At 39.4% G+C, this 18,136-nt stretch overlaps 1 protein-coding gene across 7 annotated transcripts in view; it reads right to left on the bottom strand.

Moving 5' to 3' along the window:
- Positions 1 to 18,136, bottom strand: part of ANO4 (anoctamin 4) — a 458,290-nt gene that overhangs the window by 74,494 nt on the left and 365,660 nt on the right. For all 7 annotated transcript variants that reach the window (XM_082419367.1, XM_082419366.1, XM_082419364.1 and 4 more), the window contains one exon: positions 2,527 to 2,609. In XM_082419367.1, coding sequence (XP_082275493.1) covers positions 2,527 to 2,609 — 83 coding nt within the window. The remainder of the gene's footprint in view (positions 1 to 2,526; positions 2,610 to 18,136) is intronic.

An 18,136-nucleotide genomic window follows, 5' to 3' on the forward strand; every position in this document is an offset into this window, starting at 1 on the left:
AAGAAGGAGCTGACAGAAGAGAGATTATGGAGGATGGGTACAGTCTGGTAGTGGCCTCCCTGTGTAGGAGGAAGGGCAGCCCATCTCCTGCCACAGGATAAGCCCAATGCTGACTTTACACAGTGGCAGGTAATGGGGAAGGTCAGGGGGAGATACAGTTATAAACAGCCTCTGCCTCCTTTATTTTAGGTAGTTACATTTTAGGATATAAACAGATCTAGAATATTTTGCTTCTTTGGGAAACTTAATTCATTAGGCTATAAGTGTCATCAAGGGTCACTGAGTTAATCACCCAGAAAATGAGGCCAGTCATGGAGCCAGACCTGTCATCCTGGGTGTTACAGGCTGAATTGTATCCCCACCCCACCCCCCAATTCATAAGTTGAAGTCCTACCCCTCAGTATCTCAGAATGTGTCTATATTTGGAGACAGGGTCTCTACAGATGTAATTAAGTTAAAGTGAGGTCATTAGGGTGGACCTTAATCCAACATGACTAGTTTCCTTATAGGAAGAGAAAATTTAGACAGAGACATGCACAGAGAGAAGACAATGTGAAGATACAGGGAGTAGATGGCTATCTACAACCCAAGGAGAGAGACTGGGAACAGATCCTTCCCTCATGGCCCTCAGAAGAAACTAGCCCTGCCAATACCTTGATCTCAGACTTCTAGCCTCCAAACTGTGAGACAATCAACTTATTTTGCTTAAGCCACCCAGTCAGTGGCATTTTGTTATGGTGGCCCTAGCAAAGTAACATCCTGGGTTACCCCTGAAGAAGGCAGGCAGCATGTCTGGGCTCTTCTGTACAGCAAGCTGAGAACCACAGGCTAGAAGGAAGAGGCATTTCTACAATGAATCCCAAACAGAAATAGAACTGCATATGGCCCCTGATGTGAGTTCCTGTACACAGGTGTGCTGAGTGAAAGCAGGGTTCAGCACTCCATGCTTTTTAACAGGGCTGGGAGTTCAGAAGCTCTAGACTTCTGAAGGGATATGTTTACCCTAAGGGTAAACAAGGGATATGTTTACCCTAAGGGTACTCACATTGTGGGCCCACCACAAGGGCCAACAGTGACTTTAGACTGGTTTAGTCAAAGTTATTTAATGCCACACTTTATAGCTGAAAGGGGAAAATTTAGAAACATTTCTCTTTAGAAATGAAAAAAATCCGAAGATGAAGTAATTTGTCTTAGATGACACAGCTGCCTAGTGGTGACTCGGCTTCCCAGGAAAGAGCATTTTCCATCCCACTCGAAAGCCACTCCCATAAACACATGTAACAAAAACCAGAACAGCTCCACCCAGGAGGAAGTCTTGAATGCAGCCTGGCTGTGGCTGGTAGCCCCCAGAAGTCACCTGGGCAGTCTCTTCCAACTCAGAAAACCATCTTCTAGAGAATGCATGCTTATAAAAGCATGAGAGAGGCCTCATCACAAGAACAGGGATTGCTGAGAATCCCAGTATCATTTCTAGATTTAAAAACTACCCAAATGTGTTCATGGGTGTGAGGAGAAAAGGCAGCCATCCATGAGGCATGATTTGAAGGGAAAAACACTCCCCTCAAAATTATCTCCCCCACCAAGCCTAGCCCAGGGCTAAAATTCTCAGTTATGTTTACAGAAGATTCCTTTCAATTTATAAAAATATATATGTGTGTCTCTTGGAAGGAAAACACCCATTGATACCCATTATCATATCATATATGACTAGTGTATTTGATTTACTGGCCCAGCAAGGCTCTGAGGAAATGGTTCTCAGGAGCGGTAGGAGATAATGGATGAGAGGAAGGGAAGAGGAGTTCAGGCTGGGCACATGGTGACCAAACCCACCCATGGGCCCTCGAGACTTCTGACAGGAATGGGGCAAGGAGAGAGAGGATAAAGACCAGACACAGGTTAGGAAAGGGCATGGTGTATTGGCCTAGAAGGGGATAAAGGGAGAGTGATGTGCTGAGAAGGTGAAGCCTGTGGGACTGAGTTTACCTCTCCTGGACAGTTTTATCTACAGCTGGTCCTGCTTTTAGCCACATCCACCAAAGAGGCTGTTTGAGGAGTGGTTTCCCCTCAGTATTTATCACTTAGGGGAATACTTCTGAGCCTGTGCACATCTGGCCACTGTCCAGGGTCCTGAAGAGTTCACAGAACCATTTCCTTGGAGTACTTAGGAGGTCTGCTTCCATGTGCCTACAATCGTAAAACTAATATTCTCCTTCTGGTAAAGTAAAGAGAATGGATCATATTTAAGGAAACTAAACAAATCTTACTACCAATTCTTCTGATGCCTCTACCTACAAGTGAAATGCTTTACTTAGTCATGGAATTTTACTCCACTAAGAAATCAAAATGTGTGTGTGTGTTTTTTTTTTTTTAATTCTACTTGAAATTTCCTGTAAAGACAGGTATAAAAAATGCTTTATGAATCAACCTGACTCCCATCACAGGGCAGAGAGCGATGACTCAAGAGGGACTGTGTATTTCTTGGTTATCGGCTTTTTTTAAAAAGAAATTGAGGTAAATGATACAAACCTCCTCTTCTTCCCAGTCTATCAAATCCCAGTCATAAGCAATTACTGCTCTGCGTCTTTTCCAAAACTCCAGGAAAACTGTCGCTGGAACAAGCAGAGAAAGGCAGACATTTTCAAATAAAACAATGCCTTTAACTGTGTCAATGGATAATGAAGCCATTGTAAAGAATGACAGTTTGTGTAAGCATTCTTGAATATCAGAATTTCTAGATAAACTTTATTTAACAAGGGTCATTTTCTGAGAATTACTAAGTCTCTGTCAAACACAATGAAAACTTAGAGATTTAAATTAAGCTGATTTGCAAGTCACAGCAGAGCAGACTTACTAGAATGACAAAGCACCTGAGATGTAAAATACAGAAAACTAGGTTACCAACATCATTTGAAAAGTGAGGGGCAGAAAAGGAAAAGCAAAGCTTAGCAGTTCACATGTATTTGATTGCCAGTGATTTCTTGTCCCCCAAATTCTTCTCAGGATAAATATCTGTGTAGACTGTATCTTCCTATTTTACTGAAGGAAGGTATTTTGTTGGAGGAAGCTGTCCTGTTGCTTCTCTTTTCTCCAAACCATCTCTTTATTGTCACATTGAAGACAAAAGTGTGTAAATTCTGTTAAGAACCTTTCCCAACCTGTTGGCCTCCCTACCCAGGTAAAGCTGGGAGTGATCCTCATTTAGCCAAAGTAACTTTCTACTCAATTCAATTTAAAAATATCAACACAAATGAATTGTTGAGCATTATAAAATGATAGAGAGATCAAAAAATAATCAAGACACATTCCTGCTGCCTTGGAAGTCACAAGCCCGGTGAGGGAACACATACACTCAGTTACTCACTCAGAGGATGACTGCAACTAAGGATATCACAGAGATACCCTAGGAGAGGTAATTGTTGACCATCTCTATTGGGCCTTGCTGTGTAGTCAGACTTCAAAAGGGAAAAATATGTCATATATTTGGAATCAGTTTCATGGGGTAAGGTAAACATCCAAATGTCCATTCCAAAGAGAGATAACTACTTCCTTCTTTTCTGCTCCCCCTTGCTCCCACACTACCTCCTTATTAGTGGTATTCGGACACAGAAGACATATTTAAAAATAAGTAACTGGAAAGACAGCATAGGGTAATAGTTAAGAGCTCTCTGGCTTGTGACCTAGACATTCCTAGATTTGAAATCCAGTTCAGATGCAAGCTGTGCTACCACTGGCAAACGAATTAACTTTTCTAATTCTCGATTTCCTGCTAAGCAAATGAGGGATGGCAATATAATCCCTATCCGCAATGGCAAAATTCAAAATGCTCTAAAAATTGTAAGTTTCTTCCCCTAAGTTTGGCACACATTCATCTTGTGGCAAGCTGTGACTTCGACTGAGGTGAGGCTACTCAAAATCTTCATTTATCCCTCTTAGTGAGAGTATACATATGTTGAAAGCAGCCATATTAATGTATTTGAATAAGGGGTCCTTCCCAGACCTCATGGGGTATTATAGAATATATGATATATGTACCACAGTGCCTTTCTAAAATCTGAAAAATTCAGAGTATAGTTGTTAAGAAAGTCACGCCTAAAATAATCAAGTGCTTAATTCTAGAAGTGGGAAATGGAAACAAACATATGTCTTTGGAGGTTAATAAAAGTGCCAAACTATTTACAACAGCCAAGACATGGAAGCAATCTAAATGTCCATTGACAGAGGAGTAGATAAAGAAGATGTGTGGTACATATATACAATGGAACATTAGCCATAAAAAAGAATGAAATAATGCCATTTGCAGCAACATGAATGGACCTAGAGATTGTCATACTGAGTGAAGTAAGTCAGACAGAGAAAAGACAAATATCATATAATATCACTTATATGTGGAATCTAAAAAAAATGTACAAATGAACTTATTTACAAAACTGAAACAGAGTCAAAGCTGTAGAAAACAAACTTATGGTTACCACGGGGAAAGGGGGGAGGGATAAATTGGGAGATTGGGATTGACATATACACACTACTATATATAAAACAGATAACTAATAAGGACCTACTGTATAGCACAGGGAACTTTACTCAATACTATGTAATGACCTATATGGGAAAAGAATCTAAAAAAGAATAGATATATGTATATGTATAACTGATTCACTTTGCTGTACACCTGAAACTAACACAACATTGTAAATCAACTATACTCCAATTAAAAATGAAAAAAGAAAAGTGCCAAAAGCTGAGCAGCTATTTTCCACTGGAATCCTTGCCAGGAGTCTTATTGTGTCAGGGGTTCCCAAGACCACCTCCAGTCTTGATGATTCACTAGGGGGACTCATAGAACTCAGCATATAGTGGTACATATGGCTAAGATTTACTACGGTGAAAGGATATAAAGCAAAATCAGCAGAGGGAAAAGGCACATGGGGTGAAGTCTGGTGGAAACCAGGTGCAAGCTTCCAAGAGTCCTCTCCCAGTGGAGTCACACAGCATGTACTTAATTCCCCAGCAATGAGTTGTGACAACACATGAAATGTTGTCTAACAGGGAAGTTCATTAGAAACTCAGTGCCCAGGGTTTCTTATCAGGGGCTGGTCATATAGGCATCCTTTGCCTAGCACGTTCCAAAATTCCCAAGCCTCACAAAAAATCAGGTAGGTATTCAGCACAAACCATAATGTTTGAGCAAACCATTTAAAATGTAAAACAAGTTACTCTTAGCAGTTAGGGTGGTAGAAACTCTCCTGAAATTTAAGTTCCCAGATGCCAGCCACGGGCCAACCCTGTAAAGCAGGACTCTCTAAGGCAGGCCTGCTGTGTTAACTTCTTTCTGCACATTTGCCCTCTGCCTCACCAAATTATCTTGTCCTTGCATGGGGTCCCTGAAACATCTCCTTGACTAGGTCCTCTGGCCCTTCAAACAAATGCCACTTTATTGATTTTCTCTCTTTGGTCTCCAGAGTCCCTCCTAGCCTTGAAGAGACAAGGCAGCCAAGCCTTGAATGTGTGGCTTTTCTCCATAAGAAGAAAAGCTTGGGACCCCTTGGCCTCAGAAAGGCTTGCTGGGGGGTCATTCTGGGATGGCCTAAGGCCACAGGATACACATCCAGTCTGTCTTATAGGCTGTTGCTGCTCCCAACAAGCCCCACCGACCCATCTGTGGTTCTCGTCTGTAGGAACTGATTTCCAAGACAAGCCAGTGGCTCTAAGAATTATTCCACCAGCTTCCTTCTCCCCAGCATGTGCTGAACCCTGCCCTCAAGGAGAAAGAAACTCGAAGCAATAATTCCCTTCTTCGGCCAATAATCCTCTCGTCTCTTCCATTCTAGAACTTGGGAAGATGAGAAGAAGAAATGAATTGTTTGTGCAGCTGCCATTTTCTTGTGTCTTTGTGTGAAAATCCCCATTCATCTGAGGAGGAATCTGCTTCTATCTCTATGTATGAACTAGGACGTAATCAAACTAATATAGATGATCTCTTCTCAAGGCAAAGCTCCAATCCCCCACCCTCTTAACTGCATGATTTAAGTCCTTTGTCTAAATACACAGCTCTGGGAGCCCATGTGCTTTCGGTGTGGTGAGTTATATGCTGCCTTATGTCATGAACTCACACTTTCCTTTTTGTCTCCCTTGAAGCTGGCTTATGCTATATGTATATGTATATCTATGCATCTATATATATATCTTTATATCTTTCTTTTATACTGCCCAGTACTATGATTAAGTTTGATTAAAAGTATATTTCTTTTTGAACTTCCCTGGCAGTCCAGTGGTTAAAACTTCACCTTTCCAATGCAGGGGGTGTGGGTTCAATCCCTGGTCGGGGAGCTGAGATCCCACATGCCTCGGGGCCAAAAAACCAAAACGTAAAACAGAAGCAACGTTGTGACAAATTCAATAAAGACTTTAAAATTGGTCCATATCAAAAAAATCTTTAAAAAATAAATTAAAAAAGTATATTTCTTTTATATATTGATTCTCAAAAGACTGAACATTCTGAAGTGTTTTGTCAACATTTTCTAATATATGCAATTATTTCCACAAGAATTTGGCCCCCAAATTTCCTTCTTCTCAGCTACTTACTGCTAGCATTTTGAACTTCTTAGATTCCAATCTATCTTTCCATACTGCTAATGATTTTTCTAAACCCCAATCTAACCAGGTCTCTGGGCAGGGGGTGGTCAATAAAGTCACATCACCCATAAAATAAAGCCCTGTTACCAGCCCAGGATACAAGGATCCTAAGGACCCTGCTTGTGCCCAACTCTCCATCCTGTACTTCTACCTGATCTACCCACAAACAAGTTCACCTGGGATGTTAATGCCAATCCCAAACAACAATCCTCTCACAACAGTAGTTGACACATTAGGAAATTCTGAGACTTCTGTCAGTGCAGACAGGGTCGGGATTAGTGTTCAGGTAGGTTAGTGTTCAAATAGCAGGACACTCTTGGCTCCGAATCACACACAATTGAGAAGTTTGTCACATGCAGCCCATAAGGGACACAAAAGGAAGACATGACATAGAGTGTTCTGCAGGCCACACTCTATTATCATTTTCTTAAATAGAATAATTATGGCTAATTTCAAATCAATTTGTGGCTGACTCCTATGCATTTACTGAAACCATTTATCATCTTTCTAAGCATAGTGCGATTATATCTCCCAGGTTTACTGCAGTTATATGTGGCCATGAGCCAAATTTTGGCCAATGAAAAGTAAGTAGAAGTGATGTGCGTCACTTTCGGGCTGAGGAATTAAGCAGTAGGTGTATCCTCCCTAGGCTTCTTTTCTCCTTTTGCTAGATGAATGGAGAGAACTCTGAGGATCTAGAAGAGGGTGGAGCCAGAGATGGAAGGAATTTGAGTACTTGGATGACCATGTAGAAGGCTATCTGACAACCAGGAACACCTGATTGGGTTTTAAGTTTGTGGCTTCTACTGAGCATCAAGGTTTTGCAGTTTGTATATTACAGCAGCTAACTTTACTCATCCTAACTGATATAGGGTTTCTTCTGGAAAGCATAGCCATGATTAACATTCTGCAAATAGTTAGAAAAAAACCCATTGAATAACTATCTTTCATCATCTTCCTAAGGCATTTATAGAGACCTATGCAGGGAAATCTCCTCTTTCAGCTGCATATCTTAGGTTCCATGGCAGGGTTGAAATACTGTACCATTTATTTAGTTACTGTATAGTAAGTATTTATTACATCTTAGGTACTAATCTTTATTTTCTCAAAAGCTTGTAAAGTTTGGTATTATTTTCATTATCCTATGGATGAAAAATCTGAGGTACAGAGAACTCACAAGGCTAGTAAAAAACAGAACTGAGATTTGAACCTGATTTGCCTCTTTTCTGGCTGAAAACAGCAGCAATTTATTTTTTCACAGTTCTGGAGCTTACAGGTCCAAAATCAAGGTGTTAGTGGGGTTGGTTCCTACTGGAAGCTTTGAGGGAGAGTCTGTTCCATGCTTCTCTCCTAGCTTCTTGTGGTTTCCCACAATCCTTGGCATCCCTGGATTTGCAGAGGTACTGCTCCTCTACCTCTGTCTTCACATGGCATTCTCCCCTGTGAGTGTCTGTGTCTCTGTTTTCTCTTCTTATAAGGACACCAGTCATACTGGTAATCCAGTATGGCCTCCTCTTAACTTGGTTACATCTTCAAAGACCCTATTTCCAAATAAGGTCACTTTCACAGGTATCAGGAGTTAGAACCTCAATATATCCTTTTTGGGGGGACACAATGCAACCCACAACAGGGACGTTTGGGCTGTCACAAGGACTCAGGGCGCAACTGGCATTTAGAGTAGGAGCCAGAGGTGCTAACTACATTACTCCTAGCTACGAGACCACACTCTAATCTGGGAGCTTTAACTTCTATTGAAATGGGAAAAGCCAAAAAGAGAGACAAAGAAAGCCTACTCTCCCAACCACAGGAGCTGAAACTAGTTATAAATCAGAAGTGCTGTGCCCCAGGGTTATAGGTTCACTGTGGGAGCCTGACATTAGCTCTGTATCCTTCTCTCTGATCTATACTCTTCTTCTGGGAGGCCTGGAAAAGTCCACACTTATTCCCAAAGCTACTAGGGATACAATGCTGCCAATTTTTGCCCTCTGGTAACATAATAGGTATTGAGAGGCCTAATTTGATTCTTCACTTTAAAAATGTCTGCACTGGTAGTCCAGAGGAAAATTATGTTTAATACCAGAAAATAATTTTAAAGGCATTTTTCTTATTTTTGAAAAAACAAGGAGCTTGAAGATCCTACAGTCTAACTTCTTTCCTTGAGAAAAGATTATGTTCCATTTGTTTGGAGAAAAACAAGAATTGAGCTCTGGCCAGGAATAAAATGAGCAGTACCTATGAGTGAGTACCTATGATTTTAATTTCAGAATGATGACCTGCTGTCTGATGACTCAAAGCATTTTCAGAAACCTGGTCAAGATGATTCTCTTACTTCCTAGGAAAGCAGAATGACTTACTTCGTACACACCTTCAGTCTTTTTTTTCCCAATGCTAATTTTAATTTTTAAAAGTAAAATTAGTAATACTAACAGATTTCATCTTTTCAGTCCTTTATAACTTTCTGAGAATGTTCATTTGGAGGAAGAACAGAGGAATTTATTTTAAAGTCTATTTTGTCTGATATGAATATTGCTACTCCAGTTTCTTTTGATTTCCATTTGCATGGAATACATTTCTCCATCCTCTCACTTTCAGTCTGTATGTGTTCCTAGATCTGAAGTGGGTCCCTCATAGACAGCATATCTACGAGTCTTGTTTTTGTATCCATTCAGCCAGTCTATGTCTTTTGGTTGGAGCATTTAATCCATTTACATTTAAGGTAATTATTGATATGTATGTTGCTATGCTATTTTCTTAATTTTTTTTTATAGGTCTTTTTTCTTCCCTTCCTCTTTTGTTCTCTGCTCTTGTGTTTCTTGCCTAGAGAAGTTCCTTTAGAATTTGTTGTAAACTGGTTTGGTAGTGCTGAATTCTCTTAGCTTTTGCTTGTCTGTAAAGCTTTTGACTTTTCCACTGAATCTGAATGACAGCCATGCTGGGTAGAGCAGAGGAGTTTAAATGATGTGCTTTGCAAGAACCTAGAAATAAGGGAATAAGTCACATCCTGAGAGCTTAACTTGTAAAATCTTCACACAATGAGTGAGCTTAGTTAGAAGTCACAAACTCAAATGCTAAAAGGGCCAGATCAGTACAAAACCTGGAAGAAGCCATACAATAGAGAGTGGTGGGGTTTGGGACAAATTGGGAAGTGTATGCACCATGTAAAGTGGTAGGTTTTTCTCAGTTCTCATTGATTCTGCTGTGGCCAGTTCTTCAAATTTTTCAAAAGGAACTATGAAAATGTATTTTCACGTGGACTATCTCAATTTTAAAATGTTAAGAGTTTATTCGTATATTTTAAAAATTGGTGAAAACCAAACAGAATATTTTTATGGGTTGCCAATTTGCAACACTTGAGGTAGGCCATTGGAAGTAATAATACAAATGAATATAAATGAGTGACTAGAGAGTTTGTGAAACACTCTAAAATGCCAGGATGAGGGTAATCTCAGGATCCAGGAAGGACAGGAATGTGACTACATTTTAAGAAGCCGAAACTATTACTGGCATTGGGACCTCTTCTGGAGAAAGTCAGTGTGTCTAGATAGGGGAAAAAAAGGGTAGCTGAGGAAAAACAAGGGTCTAAGAACACAAATTTGGTAGTTTCATCTAATGTAGATATTAGAAAGGTATCCCGACATGGGATAAGAATGATTAATCAAGCAGAAAAAAATAGTTCTTGCTCCCCTCTTTTGTTCATTTAACAATTATTAATTGCATTCTTTTGATGTTCTAGGGATTTTGCTAGCTGTACTGATTCCCATGCTCAAACAACATATGGTGATTAATTTGGTTTCCCAAGTTTCCTGACAGAGGAATAATGTGATGGTCATTATAAAATAATATTTACTACCATATACCTGTATTTTCACATTCTAGGTTATGCACTGGTGTTTGCAGAGTTTAGAAGAGTCTGTATCCCCAGGTCAGATTAGCTCTGGGTATTCCAACAGTGCTTCTGAACTGGTAATGCCTAGGAGACACCATGGATCATGGCAGTTTCTCCAGGGAACCACAATTCTCTGAGGCCTTGTCTGAGGGTATGCTTCCCTTCTATACAAAGCCATTAAACTGCAACAGGCTGAGGACTTTCGCTTCCACTCATGAGGATTAACTACTACAATATAAGAAATAGCTGTTATCAGCACTGGACAAGAGACAGTGCAAACCTGTGACACCGAGAGAAAAATAAATGAGGTGGGCCCTAGGAGCATACCAACTCATTGCTTCTAGGCAGTTCCCAGGCTACAGTTCAGGCAGGGAGAACAAAAACAGAGCCTAGTGGTCTTACTGAGCTGGGGAGACAGAGATTGAGTAGGGAGGGTGAGTTGGCAATTATCTATGGGGCAGAATACCAGAGAGGAAGGAGCTATACTAAAAGAAAGCTGCAATATCAGCAACAAGGTCCCCTCTACTCTTGACATGCATGGGGTGCAACTACATGAGGCTGCTTGGTAGCTAAACAATCCTCAGAGTTCACAGAGGGCCAGAAGTAGTTCACAATCCCACTAGTCAGAATGCAGAGTATTATAATACATAGGTATTATAAGAGGCCTACTAAAGGTGATGCCTTAGTTGTGGACTATTGTAAGTCTCTGGACTTACAATAAACAAGCTAAACACAAGTTTCAAAAGGATCAAACAGGGCTGCAAGTTAGTTAACTGCATGCCTGAACAAAGTGAGCACTAAAGAAACACAACAAAAACCAAAAACTCAACACTTTACTTTCCGGCACTGAATAAAAAATTACCAGGAATGCAAATTAGCAGGAAAATAAAACCTATAACTAAGAGAAAATTCAATCAATCTCAGACTGACAGCCTAGAAATGACAGAGCAAGGATGACAAAACAAATACAGTTGGCCCTTGAACAGTGTTGGGGTTAGGGGTGCCAACCCCCACGCAGTTGAAAAATTCACATATAACTTTATAGTAGGCCTTCCGTATCAGCAGTTCCACATCTGTGGATTCAACCAATTGCTGATCATGTAGTACTGCAGTACATATTTACTGAAAAAAAATCTGCATATAAGTGGACCTGTGCAGTTCAAATCTGTGTTGTTCAAGAATCAACTGTATCATAAATATGCTTCGTATGTCAAGAAGGTAGATAAAAACCTGAACACAATGGGGAAAGTGATAAAATATACAAAAAGATCCAATTGATTAAAATCTGAGATGAAAAATGCAAGATATGAAAAGAAAAATACACTGGATAGGATTAACAGAAGATTAGCTTTTACAGAAGAAAAGATCAGTGAACCTGAAGACAAATCAATAGAAACAATATAAAAAGGAGCATGGAGAACACAAAGACTAAAAAGACTGAAAAAGGGTGACCAAAGTATAAGTAACCTGTAGGATAATATTCAGCAGTCTAACATACATGTAATTGGAGTACTAGACAATATGATTCTGGAAAATTTTTTAAGAACATGCAAGACCTGTACATTGGAAATTACATAACATTGCTTAAAGAAACCATAGAACAATTAAATAAATGAAAAGCTAAATGACATTCATGGGTAGAAATATTTGATAGTAAGTCTTCAGTATTCCCAAATTGATTTATTGATTCAACTCAATCACAATCAAATATCAGCATTTTTGGGGGGTAAAAATTGACAAGTTAATTCTAAAATTTATATGGAAATGCAAAGGACCTAAAGTAGAACAAACAATTTTTTAAAAAATTGTTTAAAATTTTTAAAAAACTGATGAACTCATAAAAGTGCTAACAAAAGATCAAGATGAAAAACAACAATTAATTACATGGGACTGAGTGAACTGATGAGGACGAGTATAATTTTTGTGACTTTCTCTCTAAATTAAAAAAAAAAAAAATCCCACAAGGACTCAGAGGCAAAGAATATACAAATCAATTTTCACTGCAAAGTAAAGGAGCTGTTACAGTGGAGGATTACTGGACTGAATGTCAATATTATGACATAGTATGAGTGTGTTTCATGTTTGGTAATTGCAATCATTGTTGCTTTTGTTGTGGTCATCCATGTGCAATGCTTGGTGACAGTCTATTTATCTCTTGTAAAAATAAAATACAGTGTGTGTGTGTGGAAAAAAAAAAAAAAGAAATGTAACTTGGAAAACGGCATTGGTAAATCTTTTTGTGTAAAATGCAGGAACATTCATACAGCTGTATAAAACAGCATAAAATACAAAAAAAAAAAAAAAAGAGGAAGATTTCAAAGCTTACTATTATGCTGTAATAATCAAGACAGTGTTATTACATAAAAGTACACATATAGATCAAACAGAAAAAAATTTCACATATAGACCTATACACGGCCAACTGATTTTCAACCAAAACATGCCAAGAAAATTCAAGGAAGAAAAGGATAATCTTTCAGCAAGTAGTACTGGAACAACTGGATATCCATACATGCAAAAAAATGGATCTGACCCTTACCTTACACTGTATACAAAAATCAACTTGAAATAACTCATGGACCTAAATATATGATCTAAAACTACAAGCTCTATAGAAGAAAATATAGAAGAAAATCTTAGGGACCTTGAGTTTGGCAAAGAGTTCTTAAAAAAACAAAAATCACAGAATAAAAGAAAAAATTAAATCAGAATATATCAAAAATAAAAACTCTTGCCTTTTATTTATTTATTTATTTTAAACTATTTATTGATTGATTGATTGATTGGCTATGCCACAAGGTATGTGGGATCTTAGTTCCCCAGCTAGGGATCAAACCTGTGCCCTCTGCAGTTGGAAGCACGGAGTCCTAACCACTGGACTGCCAGTGAATTCCAAGCTCTTGCTTTTTAAAAGATACCATTAAGAACATAAAAATGAAAGCCACGAACTGGGAAAAATATTTGCAAACATATGTATGCTTAAGGACTTCTACTCAGATTATATAAATAACTCTTTTAACTTAAAAATAAGAAGACAAACAACCCAATAACAAATGGGCATTTGAACAAACACTTCACTAAAGATGTGCAGATTGCAAACAAGCTCACGGAAAGATGTTCAACATCACTAGTCTTCAGGGAAATGCAAATTAAAACCACAGTGGGATAACACTATATACCCACTAGGATGACTAAAATTATAAAGACTAATAATTCCAGGTGTTTGTGAGGATGTGGAACACCTGGAGCTCTCATATAATGCTACTGGGAATGCACAATGGCACAGCTACTTCAGAAAACAATTTTTTATAAAGTTAGACATTCCCTTATTCTATGATCCAGCAATGCCACTCCTAATTATTTTCCCAGAAGAAATAGATACAAAGACTTTTATGCAAACGTGCAAAAAATTTTATAATAGCCATTAAGTCTCAGAGGTATTCATAATAGCTAAAAACTGGATTGAATCCAAATGTTTATCAACATTTGGATAAACGGATAAAATGAATAAACAAATTTTGGTATATATCAGGCAATGGAATACTATTCTGTACTAAAAAGAACAAACTAAAACATATGCAACAATATAAATGAATCTCAACAGCTTTAATCTTAGTGGAAGAAGCCAGAAACAAAATGCTAAATAGTGAAAGATTCTATTTGTATGCAATTCTAGAACAGAGTAAACTATAGTGATAGAAAGCAGGTTTGAGGTTGCCAAGGGGCTGACTTCAGAGGCTTGAAGAAACTTTCTGGAGAATCAAAATATTCTATGTCATCATTACAGTGACGGTCACATGACTATATATGTTTGACATAACGTCAAAATGTACACTTAAAATCACTGGATTTTATTTTATGTGAATTATACCTAACTAAAACTCATAAAGATGTGCTATAATCCTATCACCCAGAGAACACCACCATTAATATAATATAAAATACCTTTGTTTAGCTCACAGGAAACATTTTGACCAGGCCCAACTGTGAATGGCTGCAGGAAAGAAGAAATTAACACATCCCCTCCAGAGTCTGGCCAGAACTATGAAATACGTGCAATGACTTATAGCCTTTTTTATTCTTCCTCCTCACCTCCCCTCTCTTTGTTCTACAAAAGAAACTAGCATCGAAATCCAGGCAAGATAGTTCTTTGGGACACCAGTCCACCATCTTCTCAGTCTTCTGGCTTTTTGAATAAAGTCACTATTCTTTGCCCCAGTATCTCATCTCTCGATTTATTGGCCTGTCATGCAGTGAGCCGTAGGAGTTTGGACTCAGTAATGCTTCTATACCCGAAATCACACTTTATTTGTATACTTTGTATCCTACATTAAAAAAAGTTAAATATAGCTTTGTGTTACGTTATTATATGCTTTGAAAGACGATTTTTAATGGCTACTTATAATTTCCTTAACCATTCTATTGTTGGATATTTAGGTTATTTCCAACTTTTGTCTGTCACAAACAACTAAAGCAAGGAAAATATATTTATGTATAATATATGTTTATGTTTATATATGTTTATGATATATTTGTTTTTTAAAAAATTTATTTATTTTTACTTATTTGTGACTGCGTTGGGTCTTTGTTGCTGTGCACGGGCTTTCTCTAGTTGTGCTGAGCGGGGGCTACTCTTTGTTGCGGTGCGCGGGCGTCTCATTGTGGTGGCTTCTCTTGTTGCGGAGCATGGGCTCTAGCCGTGCAGGCTTCAGTAGCTGTGGCACGCGGGCTCAGTAGTTGTGGCTCGTAGGCTCTAGAGCGCAGGCTCAGTAGCTGTGGTACATGGGCTTAGTTAGTCTGCGGCATGTGGGATCTTCCCTGACCAGGGCTCGAACCCATGTACCCTGCATTGGCAGGTGGATTCTTAACCACTGTGCCACCAGGGAAGCCCAATATATTTGTTTTTATTCTGTAATTAAGATCTTCCCTGACACCCAATTCTGCATAATGTTTTAACTGAGCACTGGAACAGCCTTCTCAGTGGCTACCTGCTACCTATTGGTCCCCACTTTCACTCCTCCCCACACTGTTGCCACAGTTGCTTCCTAAACACAACTGATGATGTCACTCCCCAGTTTACAACTTCAACTGGCTTTCTGCTGCCTACAGGGTGAAGCCATGGTTCTCTGTTGTGCTACAGATGCCGTGTGATAAGCAGAACTCAGGCTTCAACATGTACTCTGTTATGGTTGAATTGTGTCCCCCTTGCAAAAAAATATGTTGGTGTCCTAAGCTCCGACCTCAGAATGTCACCTTATTTGGAAATAAAATAACTGCAGATTAACTAGTTGAGTTCATACTGGCGTAAGGTGGGCCCTTAATCTAATATGATTAGTATCCTCATATAAGAAGACCGCCATGTGAAGACAACAGAGACATGGGGAGAATGCAGGTGAAGATGGGGGCAGAGATTGGAGCCATGTTCTCTCCAAGCCAAGGAATGCCAAGGTCCGCTGGCCAGCACAAGAATCTAAGAGAGACGCATGGAACAGATTCCCGCACAGAGCCTCCCAAAGGAATCAACACTGTTGACACCTTGATTTCAGACATCTAGTCTCCAGAACTGTGAAAGGATAACTTTCTGGGGTTTTAAGCCACCCAGTTTGTGGTATATTGTTACAGCACCCCCTAGGAAACTAAGACACATTCTATGTCCCTAGCACATGTAATGTCTAAGCATTCCTTTTCAGAGTTTTGCTCACACTGTTCTCAGCTCAGAATGTTATTCATACCTCCCCCAACTCCACTTATTTGCCTGGCAAATTTAAGACTTTGTTCCAATATCTATTCTTGGGTGAAACCTTTTCTGCTTTTCCTTTTTGCCTCAGGAAGTTGGCTGCATGGACCCTCACTGTCTCTTTATAAATTGGACTTAAGGGCTTCCCTGGTGGCGCAGTGGTTGAGAGTCTGCCTGCCAATGCAGGGGACACGGGTTCGAGCCCTGGTCTGGGAAGATCCCACATGCTGTGGAACAACTAGGTCCGTGAGCCACAACTACTGAGCCTGTGCATCTGGAGCCTGTGCCCCGCAACAAGAGAGGCCGCGACAGTGAGAGGCCCGCGCACCGCGATGAAGAGTGGCCCCCGCTCGCCGCAACTAGAGAAAGCCCTCGCACAGAAACGAAGACCCAACACAGCCATAAATAAATAAATAAATTTATTAAAAAAAAAAAATTGGACCTAACACCTAGTATTATAATTACCAACTTCTGAAAGCAGAGATCACACCTTACTCATTTCTTAGGTATACCCAGTGCCAAGGGACAGCGAATATGCACTGTCTGCTGAGTAATGAAATCTCATAACATCCTATAGGAGGTGCAGGCCACAGTGGACATACTTCAGAATGACTCTGGAGTTTGGCAGACGAAATCTGGTTTAAAATCCAGACTCCACCACTTACCAGCTGCTGGGTAATCTTAGGTAAGTTGCATAACCTCTCTGAGCCTGAATATCCTCATCTATAAGATGGAGATAGGAATTTCTTCCTGGTGGGTCATGAGAAATTGATGAGGTGTCATATGTGACTGCAGCTACACACGTAGTTGGCATTTAGTAAATGTATACATTTTCATTTTCTGAATATACAATCACCATTTTTCATTGGATATATAGATAAGATTATAAAAATAAAATTAGTGTAAATATCTAAAAACAAAAGGCAAATTATTATAAAATTTATTTTCAAAAAATGAAACATACTTCATTCTTAAATTACTGATGGGACCATATGCAGAATCTTTGAATTTGCATTTAAACAACCGCAATCTTGTGATTTTGATTGGAAAGCTCTGAGGACCTCGATTTGTTTGTTTACTGGGGATAATTTAATTTTTGGCAACACTTGAAAGAGGGGAAAAAAAAAAGGAAGAAGAATAAAAAAGAAAAAAAGAAAACAGAAACAAAGAACAGAGCAAGATAATATGCTTCCTGGCAAGTCTCTGCCAGTATCAAACTCCCTAATGACTCATTTTTTTTCCCCTAGGGAGAGAGCTAATTTAGACCATAATTGTTCTGTCCCTTGAATCTTTCTGAACCAAAATGATCATTGACGAAAGAGCCACTCTGATTCAAGCCCAGAGCGCTAGGCTCCCAGAATAGTCCCTAGGAGGCCCTGCCATCACACGAGTGTGAACAAGAACAAAGGTGGTGGAGTTCTGTCAAGATTTCTAACCCCACACAAAGGCCCTTCCAGCAACTACAGACTTTCCAAATGGAGCCTTATTGTTTCTCTGGTGAACATACAAAGCAAAAGGCAACAAAACAGACACACCAACCCCATCCCTTCTGAGGGCTTGTAAACCCCTTACATTTGTTCTCATCATCTCCATATCTAGCAATTTCCCGAAAATAAAGTGCATTTGTTTTCCTAAATGTTGTAACTTGTCAACTGTAAAGGACGATCCTGAGACCATTAAACCGAGCTCTGTTAGAACTGATACGCTTTTATAGAACACCACCGTCACAAAGCAGCGTTTATACTGGGCTCGGGACGAGTGTAACAGTCCTTTATTTTAAAGTTCAGATCCGTGAAACAGAAGCAAACAGGATTACAGACAGCACATGGTCCTAGCAGTGGAGTGGAGGAGCTAAAAGCTTGTCTAATTTAACTCTTGGC

The sequence above is a fragment of the Balaenoptera physalus genome (assembly GCF_965194825.1).
Source record: "Balaenoptera physalus genome assembly, chromosome: 13".
NCBI lineage: Eukaryota > Metazoa > Chordata > Mammalia > Artiodactyla > Balaenopteridae > Balaenoptera > Balaenoptera physalus.